The sequence below is a fragment of the Molothrus aeneus genome, chromosome 3, assembly GCF_037042795.1.
Source record: "Molothrus aeneus isolate 106 chromosome 3, BPBGC_Maene_1.0, whole genome shotgun sequence".
NCBI lineage: Eukaryota > Metazoa > Chordata > Aves > Passeriformes > Icteridae > Molothrus > Molothrus aeneus.
The window spans coordinates 67,967,438-67,988,899 of NC_089648.1; the positions used below are offsets into that span (position 1 = coordinate 67,967,438).

Here is a 21,462-nt window from a genome sequence, read left to right on the forward strand (position 1 = left end):
CTCAGTTGTTGGTTTGGTTTTTTTTTGTTTATTTTTATTATTAAAAGTGTCTTTTAATGCATTTGAGTCTTATATTTATTAATGAGATTATATTAAATTGAAAATGTTTTAGTTATAATTGAGAGTAATTTTTTTAAAGCTTTAAAATAACAGATGTTTGTAGCTTTAATGGAAAAAATACAAGACTGTCAGAGAGGGATAATAAGCTGCAGTATTATAGGATAGATTTTATGACTTATTTGTTTATCATATCTTGTAAGAGCACATTTTAGTTTGACTTTTAACACCAGCATAGACACAAACTTACTTGGAAAAATTTAAGACTAGTTTGATACACTTTGACACAGGAATAAATAAAAAAATGATTCATGGTCACAGCCCTCCCTATTTTATGCTAATTTGTTGTCTTCTACTGCTCACCAACTTAGGATATCATCCTGTATTGTTAGAGCTGCGTTACAACAGGATAAGGCATTGCTCAAGATTTCTGTAATGGTCTTTTAAACTTATTTTCTTTCTTTAGGGAGTTGCAACTTCTCTAATAAAAGCTCTGCATGAAGTTGGCAGCCTTAAGCCAAAGTTTCCATTCCTAAGCGTGAAAGAAACTGCTCTGCTTTTTGTCTCCTTCCATCTAAAAGGTAGTGTATAAAATAGTATGCTATAAAAATAACTAATTGTATAAATGACATAAGTCCTCTGATACAATATAGATAGCCAATTAGTGTTCATATTTGCTTTTCTTTAGAATTTCTGTTCGGGGTTTTTTCAGCCAGAGATATCAGTTGCACGTAATAATATTTAATAGTTTGCAGTCAGCTTAACTATTGCCAGCTTTCTCAATTTCAATGTCCTTGTCTGCAGCTCTGCTATAGCTTTGGGCTGGTTTCTAGTACTGCTGGAGATTTCTGGAGCAAGACTGACATTTCTTTCAGCCCACCACTTTTGTCATTTATAAGCCAACCTGTTCACTGGGTGAACTTCCCCTGGCCTTTTGTATTTTACATTTTTACTTATTCTTTTAGATAATACCAATCTTAATTATTTTTTCAAAGCTCTTGACATCCTACGTTTCCTCATGTAGTTTCCAAAGCCCTCCAGAATTTTCTTGAACTGTCACAGATTTATTTTTTTTTGCTAGCACAGCTTTTTGAAGGAAGACCATTGAACAGTGCAAACACATGGTTAAGCCCCTGCATAAATGTACAATTCCTAAGCCACCAAACTGCTTTTATACTGTAGTTTGCTTCATTCACAAAGGCTGTTTTCATTCTATTGTTAGCATGGCTTTGCTAATATAAGGATGCCCATACTAGGAATGTTTTGTTCATATATTGCAACATTAAATCATTATTAGTAATGGATGATGAACCAGAAGGGTTATGCAAGTGCAGAAATCTCTTCTTTTCATGCAATGCCAAACAGTTTGACCATAGGAATCCAGGAAAACAAGTTATCTTCTTCTAGCACTGGGTAGGACTGCTTCCAGCTTTAAGATATAGCATTCCTGTACACTGACAAATCACTTGAATGTGAGGAAGAACTTCTTTCATGTGCTAGTGACCAAACACTGAAACAGACTTCCTAGAAAAGTTGTGGAGTCTTCATCAGTGGAAATATTCAAGAGCCATCTGAACACAATCCTGTGCCATGTGCTCTGGGATAACCCTGCTTGAGCAGGGAGGTTGTCCCAGATGACCCAATGTGGTCCCTTTCCAGCCTGACCCATCCTGTGATTTTGTGATTAGTTGCAAATACAGAATTATTTATTATTGTGCATCTCTTCAGAGTAGTCATGCTATTCTTGATAAAAAAAATTGACCGAAGCACCTTAAATTATGGTCCCCTGGAAATTTCATCCTATTTCTATGTGAAGTTAGACCTTCTCATCTTCAATTAACATCATTCTCTAATCTTACATTTAAATAGGGGACAAGAAGCAGGAGTTTAGTTCCTGCTAAGGAACTAAAGCTCCTTCAGCTTCTCTCACTACACTGGATTGCTTTCAGTATCTGAGAAGGTACAGGTGATCAACCAAAAATGCAGAGGGATTTACTCCTGGAAAGAGAGTCGTAAAACCTGTATCTCTAGAGAGGTTGAGTGTCCTTCAAGCGGGACTCCTGTAGGGGCTATTTTCAGAGCTATGCTTGAAAAATCTCTCAGAAACTGTTAAATGTAGCTGTCTACAGTTAAAAGTTAGTGGGCTGAAGTGAAGTGTCTTATGGCATAGTTCTTCATGCTGTCCAGTTTTTGTAATGAGATATAAAATATTGTCCATAAGAAAAAAAAATGTTATGATTTGGCTCACTCCTTCCCCTTTGCCTTGGGGTAACAACTAAAACAATAAACTGTACTCTGAGGACTGGCACTCAGTACTAATGTATGCCAAAATATGGCTTAGGGCAGAGAGAAACCTTCCTTCCTCCTCCAAACTACTGGTCAGCTCTTCACAGACTCACAGAGTCACAGAATATGCTGAGTTGGAAGAGACCACAGTGATCATTGAATCCAACTCCTGGCACTGCACAAGACCATCCCCAAGATCCAATGTCCTGTCCAAATGCTTCTTGAATGCTATCAGGCTTGGTACTGTGACCATTTCCCTGGGGATTCTGTGCCAGTACCAAACCACTCAACCCAGTGAAGAACCCTTTCCTGATATCCAGCCTAACCCCCCCCGACACAACTTCAGGCTATTCCCTCGGGCCCTGTCACTGGTTACCACAGAGAAGTAACTAAGTACCACACATCAGTGCTTCCTGCTCCTCTTCCCCTCAGGAGGATGCTGAAGACTGTAAGGAGGTCTCCTCTCAGTCTCCTCCAGGCTCAACAGACCAAGTGACCTCAGCTGCTCATTATATGGCTTCCCCTCAAGGCCCTTCACCATCTCTGTTGCCTCCTTTGGACACTCTGATAATTTAATGCCTTTCTTATATGGTGGTGCCCAAAACTGCACACAGGACATGAGATGAGGCCACCCCAGTGCAGAGCAAAGCAGGACAATCCCTTCCCTTGCCCAGCTGGCCCTGCTGAGCCTGATGCCCCCAGGACACCGCTGGCCCTTCTGGCTGCCAGTGCACTGCTGACTCATGTTCCACTTGTCATCAGCCAGGATCTCCAGGACCCTTTCCACAGCACTGCTTCCCAGCCTCTCATTGCCCAATCTGTCCGTGTATCCATCCCAGGCACAGAATCCAGCATTTCCCTCATTGAAATTCATAGGGTTTGTGTTTGCCCAATCCTCTGATTTGTCAAGGTCTCTCTGCTGAGCCTCCCTGCCCTCGAAGGAATCAACAGCTCCTCCCAGTTTTTTATCATCTGTGAGCTCTCTTAGTGTCCCTTCCAGTCCTGCATCCAAGTCATTTATGAAGATGTTGAAGAGCACAGGGCTGGGGCATTGAGCCCTGTGGGAAACCCATCAGTGACAGGTCACCAGTCCAATGTCACCCCATTCCCTGTAACCCTTTGTGCCTGACTGGTGAGCCAGTTGCTCACCCATGGCATGATGTGTTTATCCAGCTGTGTGCCTGACATTTTGTCCAGATAGATACTGTGAAAGAAAGTATTGAAAGCTTTACTGAAATTAAAAAAGATTACATCAACTGGTGTCCCTTGGTCAACTAGGTGGATTATTACCTTGTCATACAAGGAAATCAGGTTTGATAGGCAGGACTTTTCTCTCATGAAGCCATGTTGGTCGCAGTCCTGCTTATCAAACCTGACTTCCTTGTATGACAAGGTAGCCCACCTTATAGGCAAAGCATTTAGGTCATAGAACACCTGTGCCAAGGACACAGTGGCCCAGCGTGAGCCATACCAGACCTGGGCTATCCCCAGGATGTGCCACTTTGTGTGCCACACTACCCAAATTTGTCACTGCCTGGTGTTTCACCAGTATCTCACAGTCTGAGAAATGAGAAGTTGACAGCAACTGGGCATGTTTGTTGTGTCTTCTTTTAGAAAAGCCTGATCCTTTTGATTGTCATAGCTATTTGGAATCAGGAACTTTCTGAAAAATCAGACTTGATCTTTTTTGCTTGGCACCAACAGTCAAGGTGTTTATCTGTACCACAGGTGATGCTAACAGAAGTAGACTTGGTCCCTTTGAAAATTTCTGTAATGTAATTGCATAAAGTTTATAGGAGACACTAACATGCTGCTTAAATTCTTGCAGCACACAACCCCCGGAGCTCAGAGCCGGTGCGGCAGATGTACAGGAAGAAGCTGCTGCAGTTTGTGGAGCACTGCCAACTCATCCCCTACCTGGGGACTGCCATGAGGGGCCCGTATAAGGAGCCAAGAGATCGGCCCCGTGGCTTTGATGACAGACTGCAGACTTTTTTTTCCCTGAAAGGCACTCGCCCCACTTTTGTGTGAACCCTGTATTTCCACTGATTTTAACCCATGGAGTGTTGCCATCGGGCACTAGCATGGCTGCAACATGGCCTGTGAATGTCACACGTTCTCAGGCCAGTTTTTTAACCATGAAATCTTAGAAATAAAATCTTTTGTCTGAAGTTGAGAGACATCAAGCTACTAGAGACCGTCCAAAGGAAAGCTATGACCATAGTGAAGGCCCTTGAGGGGAAGCCATATGATGAGCAGCTGAGGTCACTTGGTCTGTTGAGCCTGGAGGAGACTGAGGGGACACCTCATTGCCATCTACAACGCCCTTGTGAGTGGGAGAGGAGGGGTAGACACTATCTCTTCTCTGTGGTGCCCAGTGCCAGGATGCGAGGGAATGGCCTGAAGTTGTGCCCGGGGAGGATTAGTTTAAATATTAGAAAAAGGTTTTTCACCCAGAGGGTGGTTGAGCACTGAACGGGCTCCCCATGGAAGTGGTCACAACACCAAGCCTGACAGAGTTCAAGGAAAGCATTTGGCAATGCTCTCTGCTACACGGTGTGGTTTTGGGGACTGTCCTGGGCAGGGCCGAGGGCTGGCACTGGATGATCTGCGCGGGCCCCTTGCCAGCCGGGCTGCTCTGTGATTCCGCGCTCCAAGTCCCGCCCGTGCTGCGCTCATTGCGGCAGCGCAGGCGCGGTGCCAGCCCCGGCCCGGAAGTGCAGCGGCAGCGGCGGCGGCGAGCGGTGAGTGGTGAGTGCCGAGTAGGGCGGGCGGCACCGGGCCGGGTGCTCCCGGCCCGCGGCTTTCGCGGGGCAGCGCCCGCTCCCTGCACCCGTCCCACGAGGGACGCGCGGCCTCCCCTTGAGGGGCGGCCCGAAGGGCTCACACGGTGCGCGGGGGCGGCGACCCGCACGGTGCCCTTGGCCGTGCCGAGGCCCAGCCCCGGGCCGTGCGCTGCCCCCCGGGGTCACCTCCCGGGAGCTCCTGAGTCCTTCCACGGCTGGACGTGTATCCGAACGGACTGCCGGCAGCGTGGGGCCTTCTGCCGGAGTACAGCCTCACTCTGTGATGGTGGGGGGGTTTTAGGGAAGTTGCGTGGTTTGGATTTTGCAGTCAAAATAATAATGCTGTCACCTCCTGGTTAAACATCGACGTCCTTCATGCGATCAGAACTCACAAAACACCCACTACCTTGTCTGGAACACGTGTGGAGGTTAGGGGATGCCTGCGGGCAGAGTTGGCAGCAGCCGTCCAGGAATTCTTATATTGCACGATAAGGCAGGTTGGGTCACACCTGCAGCTGTGCTTTAGGGTGCTCCAGCAACAAACATCGGGCTCACATGCTTTGGAAATTAAAGCTCCCAGATAAAACAATTTGACTCTGCCGTGAACTATTTGGTAGCTGATTAGGTCTAAAGAATCCCTATTTCACCATCTCAGTAGCATTTAGGTATCTGTAGGTAGTGTCTACTGTTTCATGGAGCATTTGTTCAGGTCATTGAAACTGTTGCACTAACTGAACACAAATATGTAAATTTATGTGTGTTTAATGTGACACTTGTATTATCTTTAGTTTAGCTGAGTTTTATAAATAGGACATTTCAGGCATATCTCTCCCATAATATTTGGTGGATTCTTTTGAAATTGATGGATTTTTTTGTTTATTATTAATTTTTGCAAATTTACTATTGAAGAAGCCTAGCAAGTCAAATTGATCGTTAATGGGTACCTTATGAGCCCTATATTAGACAGAACCCTTCAAAACACTGCTGTTTCTGTTTGTATTATCTACCTTCTTAGGCTGAAGCTTAGTAAAGTTAAAAGTGTTGGAAGTGTTAAAAAAGTGAAACTGTTAAAAAAGAGACATTTTCAGAATGATAGATGGGAGGTAAAAGATGTTATGAAGTCCTGCCATATTGATACCAGTGAAGTTTTATCACAGAATCACTAGGTTGGAGGAGACCTTTAAGATCATTTAGTCCAACCCATGCCCTAATACCTCAAATAAACCATGGCATCATTTATTACAGGATTTCCTAGTTTGTCCCAGAGTAAACTGCACTGATCAAACTGCAGTTGACCTTTTTGTTTCCAGTGTGGTGGATTGGTGCTGGCTGGACACCAGTGCCCACCAGAGCTGCTCCATCACTCCCCTCCTCAGGGGAACTGGGAACAAAGGATATATTGGAAGCTCATGGGTTGAGATAAGAGCAGAGAGAGATCACTCACCAGTTTCCAGCACAGGTAAAACAGACTTGACTTGAGGAAATTACTTTATTGTCAGTAAGATCACTGTCAGGTAATGAGAAATAAACCCAAATCTTCAAACCGCTCACCCCACCTCTCCCTTCTTTCCAGGCTCAGCTTTAGTCCCAGTTTTCTCTACCTCCTCCCACCAGCAGTGCAGGGGGATGGAGAGTGGGGGCTGCAGTCAGTTCATCACACATTGTCTTTGTTTCTCCGTTGACTCCTCACACTCTTCACCTGCTCCAGCGTGGGGTCTCCCACAGGAGATAGTCCTTCCATGAATACTTTAGCCTGAGTCTTTCCCATGGGCTGCAGTTCTTCACAAAATGCTCCAGCTTGGATCCCTTCCACAGGTGCACTCCTTCAGGGACAGTCTGCTCCAGCCTGGATTCTCCATAGGGTCATAGGTCCTGCCAGCAAACCCATGTCAGTGTGGGCTCCTTTCTCCATGAGGCCATAGATTCTCCCAGGAGCCTGCTCCAGTACAGGCTTCCAGCCTCTTTCAGGCATCGGCCTGCTCTAGTGTGGGGTCCTCCAGGGGCTGCAGGTGGCTCCACCATGGACCTCCATGGGCTGCAGGGGCACAGCTGCCTCCCCATGGTCTGCACCAGGGGCTGTGGGGGAATCTCTGCTCTGGAACCTGGAGCACCTCCTCCTTCTGCACTGACCTTGGTGTCTGCAGGGCTGCTGTTCCCACATACTCCCGCTCCCCTCTCCAGCTGCAGTTGTGCACGTTTCTTTCCCCCCTATTAAATCTGTTATCCCAGGGGTGATACTACCATCCACTGATGGGCTTAGCCTTGGCCAGCAGTTGGTCCATCTTGGAGCCAGCCGATGTTGGCTCTGTAAGACATTGGGGAAGCTTCTGATAGCTTCTCACAGAAGCCACCCCTGTAACTGCCCCACTATCAAAGCCTTGCCATGCACCTCAGTGCTGTACTAAGGAGCTTGTTTCTGTCTGATTGTTTTAGTTTCAGAAGCAAGGGTAGCAAATGTTTTTAGATAATACAGGGTTCACAGTACATCAGAGATAAAAAAAATAGGCAGTAATTCTGATCTAAAAAACTATCTGTAGCCTTTTCATAGGATTTTAAAATACTTTTTGAAGAAATTCCATATTAGCAGTAGTGTTGATTTTTCAAAAGATCAGAGGATTCAGAATTGCTTCAGAAACTCTTGAACTCTGTTACTGGTATAACAAATGATACTTGGGTCTTATAATGCCGTCTGCTAAAATAATTTTTTACTAAAGCTATCGTGTTTTTCTAGGCACCTCCTGTAATATTCATAATTAAAATGGCAAAAACAACTGATCCTTCTGAGAAACTGATCATCCACTCCAAAGCTCACAAAGATACCATTCTAGCTAATTTTGAGGAACAAAGAAAAAAGGATTTTCTTTGTGACATTACTCTGATAGTGGAGAATGTGCAATTTAGAGCCCATAAAGCTTTGCTGGCTGCCAGCAGTGAATACTTCTCAATGATGTTTGTAAATGAGGGTGAAATAGGGCAGTCAATTTATATGTTGGAGGGAATGGTGGCAGACACCTTTGGAGTTCTGCTAGAATTTATTTACACTGGTTGCCTCTGTGCCAGTGAGAAAAGCACAGAACAAATCCTGGCTACTGCACAGCTGCTGAAAGTAACTGACTTGGTCTGGGCCTGTACAGACTACCTGGAAAGCCGCAGCCCAGGTAGTGCATTGCCAGCTCCAGCTGAAAGTGTAGCCTCTGTTGTTGCAAGTGACAGGAAAAATGATGATCCCCCAAAGCGAAAACGGGGGCGGCCAAGGAAAATCAAGATTGTCCAAGAAGAAGAAGATGAATCAGGAGCAAATTCTGCCGAAGATGGGCAGCTGAGAGAGAACAACTCTATGCAAAATGAGCAAAATTATATGAAAAAAGACACTGAAGTAGAAGAAACAGTTGCCAATGAACAGGCTTCAGTGGGGAAGGATGGAGAAGAATCTGAACCTGCTTGTGGCTCAGAGGCTGCTGTTGATCTATCAGCTGAGAAAGATGAAAACTACGATCCCAAATCTGAAGGAATACAGAGCACTCAGAGCCGTTACAGCAAACGTAGAATAAGGAGATCAATCAAACTAAAAGATTACAAACTTCTTGGGGATGAGGATGAGAAAGGACTGGCAAAGAGAGCTGATGGAAAAAGAAAGCGTGTGGGTTCTGAAGCTCGCTGTAAAGACTGTGGCAAAGTATTTAAGTACAATCACTTCTTGGCTATTCACCAGCGAAGCCATACAGGTAGGCCTTGACAGACTGCTGCTTTTGGGTTAGGTTAAGGAATGTTGCCAAAGGCAAGTGACTCTTGAGGTGTTGGTTGTTGACTACAGCAAGAATATCCAAAATAGCATGCTGGTCCAAATTACGGTTTGTTCTGTGTCTGCTGTTTTATTCTTGTCAGCAGATCTCAGAACTTTTATGTCTCACCTAGATTTCAGTGTAATTAATAATTTCATTGTTTAAGCACTGAATTATATGGCAATAGCTAAAGAATTATTTTATTCCTGTGTGAAGCTTGCCTCTTTACCACTTATCGAGACTAATTTTTTCAGTAGCTACAACATTGCAGTGCATCTCACTATCAGCTTAGACTTTGTAGTGAGAAATTATGCATCTATGCCTAAAAATGCCGTCTTTTGCTTTCAGGGGAACGCCCTTTTAAATGCAGTGAGTGTGGCAAAGGCTTTTCCCAGAAGCATTCTCTTCAAGTGCATGAGCGGATGCATACCGGGGAACGGCCGTACACGTGCACCATTTGCAGTAAGGCTCTGACAACAAAGCATTCTCTTCTGGAGCACATGAGCCTACATTCAGGTAAATACTTCAAGGCAAATGTAGCTCTCTGCTGCAAGAATTTGCCTTTCTGAGAACAAGGTACTTCTGATTCATCTTGTGTATACTGGTGTCACATTCCACTAAGGGAGACTGTGAGGAGTTCTTTTAAAAATGGATAGTCAGGAACAAAATAATGTCAAATGAGACAAACTTTGTATCTGAGAATCTTTTATTGGTAATGAAAAAAACAAAATGAAAAGAAGTTATCCTGCTAAAGAGAGCTAGAGAAGACAGAACAAGAGGAAGAAAGATGGGAGAGGAATGGGAGGAGGGAGAGGGGAGACAGAGAGAAAAAGAGGGCTTTACCACCAGAGGTCGAGGAGTGCCATCAAGGTGGGGGGTGTGCATGCTGCCAGCTTGGGCACGGCTTCTGCAGTGACGGGCAGCTGGACACAAGGTGAGGGGTGCTCAGCAGGAGGTCCAGAGCCCTGGACACAGTTGTGGCAAGCATCACAGCGGTGCGCTGGCTGGGAGGTGGGCGGGGTTGGACGCAAGGACATTGGGACAAAGCAGACAGGGAGTTGGTCAGGGACACAGGGAAGAAGGACAGACGCAAGGGTGAGCAAGAGCCAGCGAGGGCAAGAGAGCCAAAAGGCAGGCTGGGGCCAGGGCAAAAAGCATAAGACTCAAAAAGCGCCAAATCAGAACCAAGTTGCAAAAAGCCCCTCGAATCACCAAGCCTCAGAAGCAAAAGCACAGTCTGAAAAAAGCCCCAAGCCAAAAGCCCAACTCAGAAAGCAAGTTTGAAAAGCCACGGGACTTGTGACGCAGTTACATTTCATGCCCCGGCTCCTCCGAAAGTCCACCTGCTGACAGGAGACCATTGGCCCAGTCCAATGTCCCAGTGCAGTTCATTGGCAGAGACCTTTTGCCATCTGACTGGAGAGTGTCTCTGGAGTACAGTGTCTTCAGTGTTCCCCTCCTGACTGCCAGTCCCATGCCAGACATGAACTGGTTGCCAGGCAAGGTCTCCCCAGAGGTAAGGCTTTCCTCCATCTTTTCCCAGGTGCCTCCTGGGTGTGGCACATTTGCAACCCCTCTCACATGTGCCTCTGAGAGCCATTGTTGAGGCAAATCAAAACTGAATTGGCTCCTCACAGCTGACTTTTGTATTTTATTTATTTCCTTACACTTACTTTGGACATGGCTTACCTTTTAATAAGTGATTTTTCTCTACAGGGCAGAAGGCTTTTACCTGCGATCAGTGTGGGAAATACTTCAGCCAAAAGAGACAGCTCAAGAGCCACTATCGACTACACACAGGTATAACAAGTTTGGGTTGAGGACCTGGCTTACAGTCGATGCTGATTTGACCTCCTAAAGATTGACTTAGGCTGAAAGTTTTTCCTCAGTGTATTTAGTCTCTGCTACCTTGATGTGTCCTGTGTTGGACAGGTATAAAACAGTGAATAGGGTGAAAAAGACATGATGGTATATAGTAAATGCAATGTGTAGGAAAGTGTTTAGTTGAGAAGGGCTCTTATGATGATTAAAAATTAGTTACACTGTATTTGACATACAACTTGATTATTTTAGCCCTGCTGTCCATGCTATATAGAAGCTGCGAATTGTATAAACAATTGTGTCTGCTGCCTGGTGTGCAAATCACATTGTAGTTGCCCACTACTTTGGACTAGTAAAGGCATACAAGCTTTAGGAAGTGTTCTTCTCGCTTCTGGAATGGGATGGAGCTACACAAAGAGGAAGTGGTAGAGAAAATCAGAATTTACAAAGCTTCAAGTGAAGGTGGTTTTGGGTAGGAGCAGGTGTCAGTCCCCTCTTTTCCTGTGGTAATAATAAATTGAGAAATAGTGTGACAGTTAAGATAGGGAGGAGGCAGTGAATCACCTTCTGTTTTATCTCTATATTATAGCAAAGTGGTTATTTTACAGGAAAGTGCTTTAACAAAGATCACTGAAGAGATACAGGGGATCACTTATGCACTGACACTTTTTTTGTTATTGCGACAAGGCCGTTCACTGCCGGAATGTAACCAGTGTCGTCGCAAATTCATGGATGCAGCTCAGCTAAAGAAACATCTAAGAACACACACAGGTAATGTTGTACCTTGGGTTTTGTGGGGTTTGTGGTTGGTTTTTTCTTGAAGTTACAGGGACAAAAAGATGTTAAGTAAATTACACTTGTCTCTGTGGCATGAACTTCTGCTCTACTTGTGCATAATGATGCCTGTGTTGCTAATGAAGAGATTTGACATCAAGAATGCAGGAGCTCAAAAAAGCTTGTGTTACAGCAGCACAGAAGCAGTGCCTATTACAGGAAGAGGGCTTTTTTTTCCAGTTTTATAAAACCTGCTGCAGAAAATGCCAGTTAGCTTTCCCATGATAGAATTCTGGACTGAGAATTCAGTTCATTGGGAGAGTTGTATCCAGAATGTATCAGGCTTGCAGTGAGCTGACAAGCAACAGAAGGTGTGTGTCCTAAATGAGTTGGACACCTCTGTCTGTGAGGGATGGGTGCTTATGAAAAGTGCTGTGACCAGGAAAATAATTATTTCCATTTAGCTTTTACTGTGCTGTAATAAACCAGATGTTGAGAGGAGATGGGCTGGGAGGGATGATTTAATGCAAGTGCGTCAAAGGATGTTTTAAGAGATTTAGAGGGCAGGCTGGTAATAAATCACTTGATAGCAGAGATAAAAATGTTGATCTATCCTCTCATAATAGCAAGGCATAAACTTCATAAAATACTTCTCTTTGAAGAATAAGTTCATAAGGTGACATGTGAATAATTTTGTCTTTTAAAGTAACTAGAAATGGTGGCAATTGTTTCCTCACAAAATCAAATTATTCTTAAGTGTGTTGCTTGCAGTTGTAATACATAACTCATTCTCAAGCATACTTTATCTCATTCATTTCCTTCTCTTTTCTAAGTGAAAAAGATTTAAATTTTCTGGGATATGCTAAGGCCAAAACTTGTGTTTCTGGGAGCTTTTGGTTATCGAGAATAGTGCTAGCATATGATACTTACATAATTTTGTATGGAGGAGAACTCAGTGTTGACACACACAAGAGTTTTGTATCTGAAGCTGATACAGCTCTCTAAATGTAGTGGGAAATGAGTTTGGGCTGGGAAATGAGAAGAGGAAGCTTACTAGCAGGGTAAGTTGCAAAAATATATGAGCTAAGCTGATTTTTAGCATAAACTGGCTTGCAATATATTTTGCTACTAGAAAAGACAGGCAAGATACAGACAGTATTAATTATATAGAAATAATAATTCACCTGTCCCATCCCAAAAGCAAAGTACAATTCCAAGGCATTTGGGGGACGAGTTCACATAATTACAACTGTTCTACTTTGGCAGTAGTTTGGTAACACTGTGTTGTAATAATACAGTCTACTTGGGAAGTTACTCCTGTTTTCAGTAGCAAGCTGGGACTGGGTGACCAGAGGTCCCTTCTGACAAATGTTTCTTGTTCTCTCATCCTTTATCCATGCCCTCCAAAGCCACATGAAAGCTGGTAAGCATTGCAGTTCTGTGCTAAATGGGAAGCTTCCTTGGAAACTGGCTGCTGCCCAATCCCTGGGTTTGGTGTGCTTTGATGGTGTGAATTACCACAGTGGTGATCTGGATTCTCGTGTCTGGTACCTTAAAGAGCCTCAGTGCTACAAGGATTTGTTATGGTGTGAATTAGGATTTGCTTTGGTTGGGTAGTATCTGTTTCTTATGAACTTTCTTATAATTTAATTTGGCCTCTCTGCTTCTACTCAATTATCATCAGAATTCCAAATGCACTAAAAAAACCCCCAACAAATAAACAAAAAATCCCCAAACGAACTCACATTTTATTTAACTCACGATAATTTAATTTTTTTTCTAACTGGTGTTTCCAGACTATCATAGGCCTAGTGTGATGGAGCCTTATAGAAAGCCAGGCAAGTTGTTCAGATAATGGCTTAATTTTCCAGCTTTGGAAATTTGGGCTTACTCACGTGGATGGTGCTGCACATGAACGTGGCATTAATGCCAGGGTTCAGGGACAGCCTTTTTCAGAGCGTTTCTGTTCCATGTGGAACACACACATCTGTGCCATAGGTACAGCTTTTTGTTGCTTTGGGGGCTTGGATCACCTAATTCTTCATCTTCAAAGGGGAGAAATGCTAAAGGTGTACATTTAAAATGTTATACCCTCATTTTGACTAGTGAGTTCTTTCAGTTTTGGATATCTGCTGAACCATGGCAAAAGTGTGAGGAGCCATCAGTGCCCGCTTGATACTGTATATGGTAAAACACAAAATGTTTTTAATGAATTGATGAAAAGTGCTATTTCAAAAGGAAAGTCACATTTCTTTTTGATAGGTGAGAAGCCCTTCACTTGTGAGATTTGTGGCAAATCATTTACAGCTAAAAGTTCACTTCAGACTCACATTAGAATTCACAGGTAAAGTATGTCTTATTTACATTACATTCTTTTAAAATGCAACTTCTAGTCTTATAACTAGAAGTAGTGCTTATTTAACTGTAGAAGGGTCAGGACTTGTTTGCATTTTGAATGATTGTTAAAAATTTAACATTTTTGCTTAATCTATGTAAGGAAAAAATTGGTAGTGGAAAGTACTGAAGTCCTAAAATCCTCATGCACCAGGATATTGTTAGAGTCTTCTTTGGTGTTTTGTGTCTGTTCACTGACAGTGTACTTACTGCCATACTATTTTTGTGAAAATTTTACTGTAGGTTTTGTTTAAGAGCAGAACAGTAGCCGTGGTGTATCAAGGTTGTTGGAGCATTGTCCTGTTGTCCCGTGAGCTATCCTGTCTCTTTAACAGCATTAGTTGTCTTTTACCCCTGTCAGTGCAGTGCATTGCATAAAGACATGTTAGATTTTAAATCACTGGAGAACTGTTGTCTAAGAAAACATTTCCAGTAAAATTTCTTGTCCTTTTGACACAGGCAGCAAGTTAGGATTTGGAAACTTCTTTTTGGTTTTAAGTCCATGCTGTTAATGAATGTTCTTAAAATGGTCAGTGCTTTGAATTGTGCAAAGTTGTTGCATTCTTGTCAAGGTCTAGCAGCATGGAGCTTGTACCTCTGTTTTTATGAGAGTAAGGCAGTTATCGCTGTAGCTCTGGAGTATATAACAGTTTGTGAAGTCAAATAGAGATAATCAGGAGATCAAATAGAGGATGTTTTTAACACTACCCTTAAGGACTTACAATTTAGAGAAACAATGTAATCATTTAAGTATTTTATTACAGAATAAGTTCCAGAAAGCAGCATTGTCAAAGTGAATATTTTAATGAGATCAAGTTCTTTCCTATTGCAGAGGAGAAAAGCCATATTCTTGTGATATATGTGGAAAATCCTTCTCTGATTCCAGTGCTAAGAGAAGACATTGTATCTTACACACAGGCAAAAAGCCTTTTGCCTGCCCAGAATGTAGTTTGCAGTTTGCTCGTCTGGACAACCTGAAGTCTCATTTGAAAATTCACAGCAAGGAAAAGCAGTTTCAGGAAGGCAGCGCTGCCCCGAGCACCAACGCTCATCCGGAAGAAGTGCGAAACATTCTCCAGCTGCAGCAGTACCAACTTGCCACCTCGGGAGGGCAGGAAATTCAGCTGCTGGTTACGGATGCAGTACACAACATCAACTTCATGCCCAGCCACAATCAAGGCATCAGTATTGTGACTGCAGAAAATGCCCCCAGCATGACCACAGAGCAGGCTGCCAACCTCGCGCTCCTTGCGCAGCCACCGCAGCAGCTGCAAAACTTGTTGCTTTCAGCTCAGCAGGAGCAAGCAGAACAAATTCAAAGTATCAATGTGATTGCAAACCAAATAGAGGCTGCCCAGCCTGAACAAATGCATGTCATCACTCTTTCCAAGGAAGCGCTGGAACATCTCCATGCTCATCAAGGACAAAATGAACAAATCCACTTGCCGGGATCTTCACATCCAGCTCAGCACGTGCAGCTGGCTCAGGAATCAAGTCAGCAGTCTCACTCTAACCACGACTCGGTTCCTTCCCATCAAGTCAGTGAAGAACAGAATCAAAGTGTACTTGTTTCTGAATCCCATCAGCAGCCTCTGTCAGTAAATGAGTCATCTCCTGAGCATCCTATCGAGGGACAGGCTTTCTGAAATGCTTGTTTGTCAGCAGACGGCTAGGCTAGAGAACACTTCTCATTCCAGCAGGGATTACACGTGTCACATGTGGTTTTTTTGCAACATAAGCTATCCAAAGATGCATTTCTTGGTGATTTTGGATGAGTGACTCAATTTCCTTAACCATATTTATTTTAGACTACTTTGTTTTTCTGGATTGGTATTTCTTTACCATACTTAGTCCTCACAAGTATCTCACAAGCAATTAATGTGGGGTTTTGTGCCTCATTCACATCTCTGCCTCCTGAGGAGATATTTAGCCCTTATTTGCATTTCTGAGTGACTCTCCAGAGAAGTTCACCTGGCTGGTAGGAGAACAATGTTTAGGACATCTGTGGATCATAAAGTACCACTTCTTTGACAAACTTAACATTATACCTGAGCTACTGTCAAGCTTAAGACGACCAGTACTTTTTGCAAAGCTAACACCATATTTCTTCTGTTTAATGAGCTTTCTGCAGGTTAATGTATAATTCTCTATGTAATCATTCCCTGAAGTGCATTATGAGTTACTGACTACCAAATTCATTTGGTTTGGGTTGAAACTGTCTGCAGCCTTTAACTAGCCCTGAATCTTCCCTCCTGTTTACTGTGTGCTGTCCACATCTTGCTCCTCAGAAACATTTAAGCCATTGCACTTGAATAGTGGCAATGAGATGCAATGGTTATACTGGAGAACTGAAACCCCACAGATTCTGCTCTGTTAGTTCTGCCACTCACTCTGTGTGTGACTGTGGGCAAGGTAGTTGACCTCTGTGCCTTATTTCATCATCTAGTTAGTGGGGATAGTGTTCACACACTCTGCCAAGCACTTTGAAGAGCTCTTGATGTTGAAAGCACTGTCTCTTGAAGTGCAAAACCCTTTTCCTGACAGGATTCTGTCTTAAGCTTAGGAGCCACTGTGTATTTAAAGTGTTATTTTTTGTACTTTTGAGAAGAACATAATCTTACTTTAATATATGTTAAGACTGGTAATTGTTTATGTGAGGATTCAAACAATGAAGAGCATCACTTCAGAGCTTAACAAGTTACATAAATGGGGCACATCACTTAAAGTTGTACAGCTATTTTTGTTGACTAAATTAGATGTGTACAGATTGTTTTCAATGACTGACTGCTAAGAAAAAAGATTTAACATCGTAATAAAATGCCTTGCCAAAATACATGCTTTCTGTTTCAGGTTTGACTACTGGTAACACCTTTGCACTGGAGTGTTAAAATGCAGATAAAATGCCACTGTTACTTGAAAGAACATTCTCAATTGTCACTTCAGCTTTAAAATGTCATACTTGTGATTTACATGGATTTTTTATGTTTTAAGTTTTATGTTACAAACAAAAAATTCTAAAAAACACAATGAATTTAAAAGCAAAATTATCCACATTTTTTATAAATTTTTTTGTTCCAAGTCCAGACTACTTGGCCTGTTCCTGACTGCATGCTGCCAAAGTTTGGCTAAGTATCTCCATGTCATCAAAGTACTGGATCACTTTTATATAAATGGATCTTGATAAGGGTAGACAGTGGGAATAAATCAATGCAAAAAAATTTTTAAAAATCCAAAAAGTAACAAGCCATCCCACAGCAAAGGTGTTTAGGCTTTTTAGGCTTTTCACCTTTCCTCTCAGAATGAATTAATAAAATTGGCATCCATTCTGCCACCAAAGTGAACCCAGCATATTCTGCAGTTCTGCCTGAGAAGCCTGAACTCTCGATGTTGTAAGAGTAGATAAATAAATACAGTAAAGCCTGTTACAACACTTATGACAATCTTGCTGATTAATTGTATAAGCTTAAAGTAAATATTCTGGCAGTTTAATCCTAAAACTTCTGCTTTTATCTAAAACATTGTACAGTGGAGCCAGACGACTTTCTGGTCATAAGTTTACAGGAACCTGCACAGAATTAATTGTCTGCCATATATTTACGAATCCTGAAATGCTTAAAAACAGGTTACAAGCTAAATTCTGAGGCTACCACTAAAGGAACTGTTCAATACTTTTCTTCTTCTTTGAACTTTGTTTTGTTCATTATGCAGTTATCCTTGCAGGGTTCAGTTCCATGCTGCAGTTAAACACGGGACACTTCCACATACTGATTTCTCAGTGCTTTCCCTGTAACTAAAAAACTTGAAGTTTGGTGTTTGGAATTCTGTTTTGCTTTTCTGCAGATTACCAGTGAAGAAACAAGCTGCTGTGAATAGCAGGGCAATGACTAATCTTGCACCCTGCATTGCTTAAGCTGTCAGCACATATTGTAGCTTGCACTCAAGAAGCTGGCGTGGCTTCTCATATCAACAAATGTTGCTTTTTGGACACCATTTGCTTTCTTTCTAGTGAATGCCTTTCTGTTAAAAGATGAAAATTAATCCTTTTTCTGTGTGTGCATTTTTAAGGCTTCAGCTGAAGTCTAGGATTGCTTTGAATTAGAAAGGAAACCACTTCAGCCTTGTTTTTCAGTCCTGCTGCCACTAATAATGATTTAGGAAAAAAAATGCATCCCTTAGAAACTATGTTTCAGAACAGCTCTCTAAATATCTTTACTCCTTAGCCAGTAAACACCTTAACTTCTCTTTTTCTCACATAGACTAATCCTAACAAATCCGTCTCACTGCTTTCTATGTTAAAATGAGATTAAGGTTTTAGACGTAAATGCAGGGCAGTAAGAGGACTACAGAAAGATCTGGGTTTGTAAGCATTTAACACCATTGTGTGTTACCTCTGCTCAATTTGTAAGTTACCCAGTGTAGCTGAACTCTAATAGGATCTCACTTTTTTTTTTTCCAAATGCAAGTTTATCAGATTTTGGCTTTTTCTGAAGATTTTGGTTGGTTCTCCAGGTGCAAGTTGAAACAAATCCCTGAGAGGTAAAGCAAACACACTCTGGAGCCTGCATTTGCCTGTTTTATGTGTAATTCCCCTGCTTGGCTTTCCAGTCCGGCATCTTGGGTTTTGATAAATGAATATCAGAGTATTTATTTCATATGGGCTGTAAAAGCAAATTACTCTGCCAATAGGAAAAGAAAGTGCTACTAGGGATTGTACAGCAATTTTTTCTCAGCATCTAAGAGGAAAAGGAGAGGACTCTACCTCATCACAAACTCTTTCCAACTGAATGCCTATTCACAGGTTAAAATTAAGGATATTGAGCCTGGCATTGATCTTGCCAGTTGTTGAGGAAAGAGTTTTGCTTGTTTCTTTGTTTGTGAAAGACTCGTTTCAGTGTTGTAGCTGGTTAGTCATTGTGGTGAAGGTCATGGTTGGTGTTTGCTAATGCCTGTCCTGGTGTGCTGGGATGTGGGGTTTTTCAGTCTTTTCCCACTTCACCTTAACTGTGGAAGCTAGTATGGGATTCATTCCTAATCACCAGCCCTGTGCCTGTGTGAGCACAGCAGCTGGGTACGTTTCCTGTCTCCCCATGTCTTCCAAGCCTGCAGCAGACTGTGTCCCTGCCAGTATCCTGTGTGAGTATGGTTATCCCAGAGAAGCTGAGTCTGAGCTGGGAGTGCCTGGGAGGAGGCCTGTTTGCACATCGGGCGTGCCCTGGCCTGTGGGAGCAGCCAAGGCTCCTTCCTGGCCATGCTTATCTTCCCATGGGCAGAAGTCCATCCGTGCAGACCTTTTTCCCAGTTGTCCTGCACTGCAGGTTCTTGCTAAGAGCAGAGAAGGAAGAAGTAATGCCTACTCTCCAGAGCTATGATGTCAGAACCACTTTTACTTAGTCATTAGAGACTAATTAAAGAGTCTGCTTCTTGCAGAGTTGCAGTCCCATGAGCTAACGCAGTTCTCTATGCCCTATCCCTTTTCAGATCCTCTGTAAAGCACTGTGAACAATAAATGCTTTTCCACAACAGAGGGACTATTGATCATATCTGTCCCAAGCAATTCTTCCAAATGGAAAAACTCATCCAGGCATATTCTCAGCATCTCACTGTAGTACGCTTACTGGTCATTTCTGGCTAATATTTTAATCCTACCTAATTGAAAGTATCTTTGGAATAGCAGGAAGCAGACTTTTGCTTTAGTTAGCAAACTACCCTGACCTGCAAATTTTTCTGACATGAGGAAGAAATTTCCTGTGTGAGTAACTGAATGTACTGCAACACATGGCCCACAGAAGTTGTGGAGTCTCCCTCACTGGAGGGAGAACTTGCTAAGTTCTGGACATAATCCTGTGCCCTGTGCTCTGGGATGACCCTGCTTGGGCAGAGAGGTTGGACCAGATGACCACTGTGGCCCCTTCCAACCTGACCCATTCTGTGATTTGGTGATTTTACTTGCCCTTCACCTAGATGTCTCTCAGTGACCCCTAGCAGCTCTGCTTTAGCACCATCATCTAGGGGTCTCTCTCAAATACATCTGTGTGTGCAAATGCATATTTTTTTTTCATTAATTTTGTCTGCTTTCTCTTCTCTTTCTCAGGTTTTTTTAGATGCTATTTTGGACTGGAAGGAGCTGAAACAGCTGCAGCTGCACCAGGTGGAGAAGTTTGGACAAAGAAAACCCTCTAAGAATCACACAGAAGCAAAACTCTTGGGTCTTGTGTCAGGGTATGTGTGTATTCTTCAAAGGACTTCAAATTTCCAAGAGCATTGCTGCTCAACCTTTGAAAGGCTTTCAGGATCATTGTTTAAAGGTGCTACACAGCCTCGTGTGCTTTCCATATTTTTCTTTGTGGTAATTGTTTTCCTCTCTGAACTGAATGCAGAACAGCCCATCTACCACAACTGGCAAGCAGAACAGCACCAGCTAATTCACATCTAACTATTGCCACCCACAGAACATTTATCCTCATCTAAGTACTACAAAAAGACCTGCAGAACAATATCATGTTGTCATAAAGAGCTAATAAATAGAGTCTACAGTTAATATTAGTCACCCTGTTCAGGATTTTAATATATGTCATTTTCATAATTGGCAATCTGTTGAATAGAATTTAATGCACCTGAATCACCAAGTGATGAGAAAAGAAGTGGAGAAATAATAAGCAGAGTAGATTGAGACAAGTGGTGGTTCTTGGCATGCTTTTTTATAAAAGAAACCCAACATAAATTTTCAGAAAAATAGTCCTGTTATGCTTCTTAGACTAATCATTGCTTTTCTTCTTGACTTTGACTCTCTGGTGACTATTATGTTTATAGTTAATTCCCTTTCTTGCCCACAATGACAGTAAGAATATCTAGAAATTATCAGTTTAAAAAAAAGTAATTTTTTCAAAGAAAAAGGATTAATGAGAGCCAGTCCTATGTATGTGCAAACTTAAATTTCAATAACAGAATTTCTTGTGTGTAAATTCAAGCATATTGACAAAATGAAGACATCAATCTCAGGTTTTTTTAAAATTATATGTAGTGGATTGCTCTGGTTTTAATCCCTAAATGTTGTTGTGCAAAAAGGAGAAAAGAGATGTTTCAAAAAGCCCAATAAACTTCAGTTGTATTAATCTCTATCAACCTAAAAATATGGATGTAGGGAAAAATAGATAGCCAAGACAGTATTTTCTGAATCTGATTTTATATTTGACTCTGGGTACACTGCTTCTGCTCTGGACTTTACATAAGGCTGCTGTAGACATTTTTGGCTATAGCGAAAGCCATATGGTCTGGCAACCAAAATTAGATTCTGCTTAGCTTACAGCCTGCAGAGGCTCCAGCAGCTGTGCTGCCTACCTTTGAGAGGAGGAAGGAAAGGGCTTTCCTTTGCATCACTCAGTCACAGCCCACAAAACATCCCTGTATTTGCATGTGGTGCTTGCAGTTACCTACTGTCGCACCTCAGCTCATCTGCTGCCACCCAGGACCTGGCTGTGAATTAAAACTGCCTTGTCTTACCATTTTAACATGTCTCCTTGTCCAAACTGTTTTGTCTGCCTCGTTTTTCTGCCCTTTTTCAG

General features: G+C 42.5%; 2 protein-coding genes across 5 annotated transcripts in view; both read left to right on the forward strand.

Moving 5' to 3' along the window:
• Nucleotides 1–4,514, forward strand: part of AK9 (adenylate kinase 9) — a 59,245-nt gene extending 54,731 nt beyond the window's left edge. The window contains exons 35-36 of the mRNA XM_066547124.1: nucleotides 524–638; nucleotides 4,172–4,514. Coding sequence (XP_066403221.1) covers nucleotides 524–638; nucleotides 4,172–4,374 — 318 coding nt within the window. The 3' untranslated portion in view covers nucleotides 4,375–4,514. The remainder of the gene's footprint in view (nucleotides 1–523; nucleotides 639–4,171) is intronic.
• On the forward strand, nucleotides 527–16,735 carry ZBTB24 (zinc finger and BTB domain containing 24). 4 transcript variants are annotated; one of them, XM_066547119.1, is made up of 7 exons: nucleotides 527–638; nucleotides 7,861–8,854; nucleotides 9,260–9,427; nucleotides 10,628–10,711; nucleotides 11,420–11,503; nucleotides 13,769–13,850; nucleotides 14,733–16,735. In XM_066547119.1, the coding sequence occupies exons 2-7, from the start codon at nucleotides 7,888–7,890 to the stop codon at nucleotides 15,544–15,546; spliced, it is 2,199 nt and encodes a 732-aa protein (XP_066403216.1). In that variant the 5' UTR covers nucleotides 527–638; nucleotides 7,861–7,887; the 3' UTR covers nucleotides 15,547–16,735. The 4 variants fall into 4 exon arrangements, with proteins under 4 accessions (XP_066403216.1, XP_066403219.1, XP_066403220.1 ...); XM_066547122.1 differs by lacking the exon at nucleotides 14,733–16,735 and adding an exon at nucleotides 12,916–12,929 and having other exon boundaries at nucleotides 13,769–13,849; XM_066547120.1 differs by lacking the exon at nucleotides 527–638 and adding an exon at nucleotides 5,048–5,087.
• Nucleotides 16,736–21,462: the final 4,727 nt, after the last annotated feature.

Excerpts from the sequence above, each read along its gene's own strand:
- ZBTB24 (XM_066547119.1), top strand. The coding sequence starts at position 7,888 with ATGGCAAAAACAACTGATCCTTCTGAGAAACTGATCATCCACTCCAAA. Across the intron at positions 11,504-13,768 it reads ACATCTAAGAACACACACAG|GTGAGAAGCCCTTCACTTGT; the intron begins GTAATGTTGTAC and ends TCTTTTTGATAG. Across the intron at positions 13,851-14,732 it reads ACTCACATTAGAATTCACAG|AGGAGAAAAGCCATATTCTT; the intron begins GTAAAGTATGTC and ends TTCCTATTGCAG.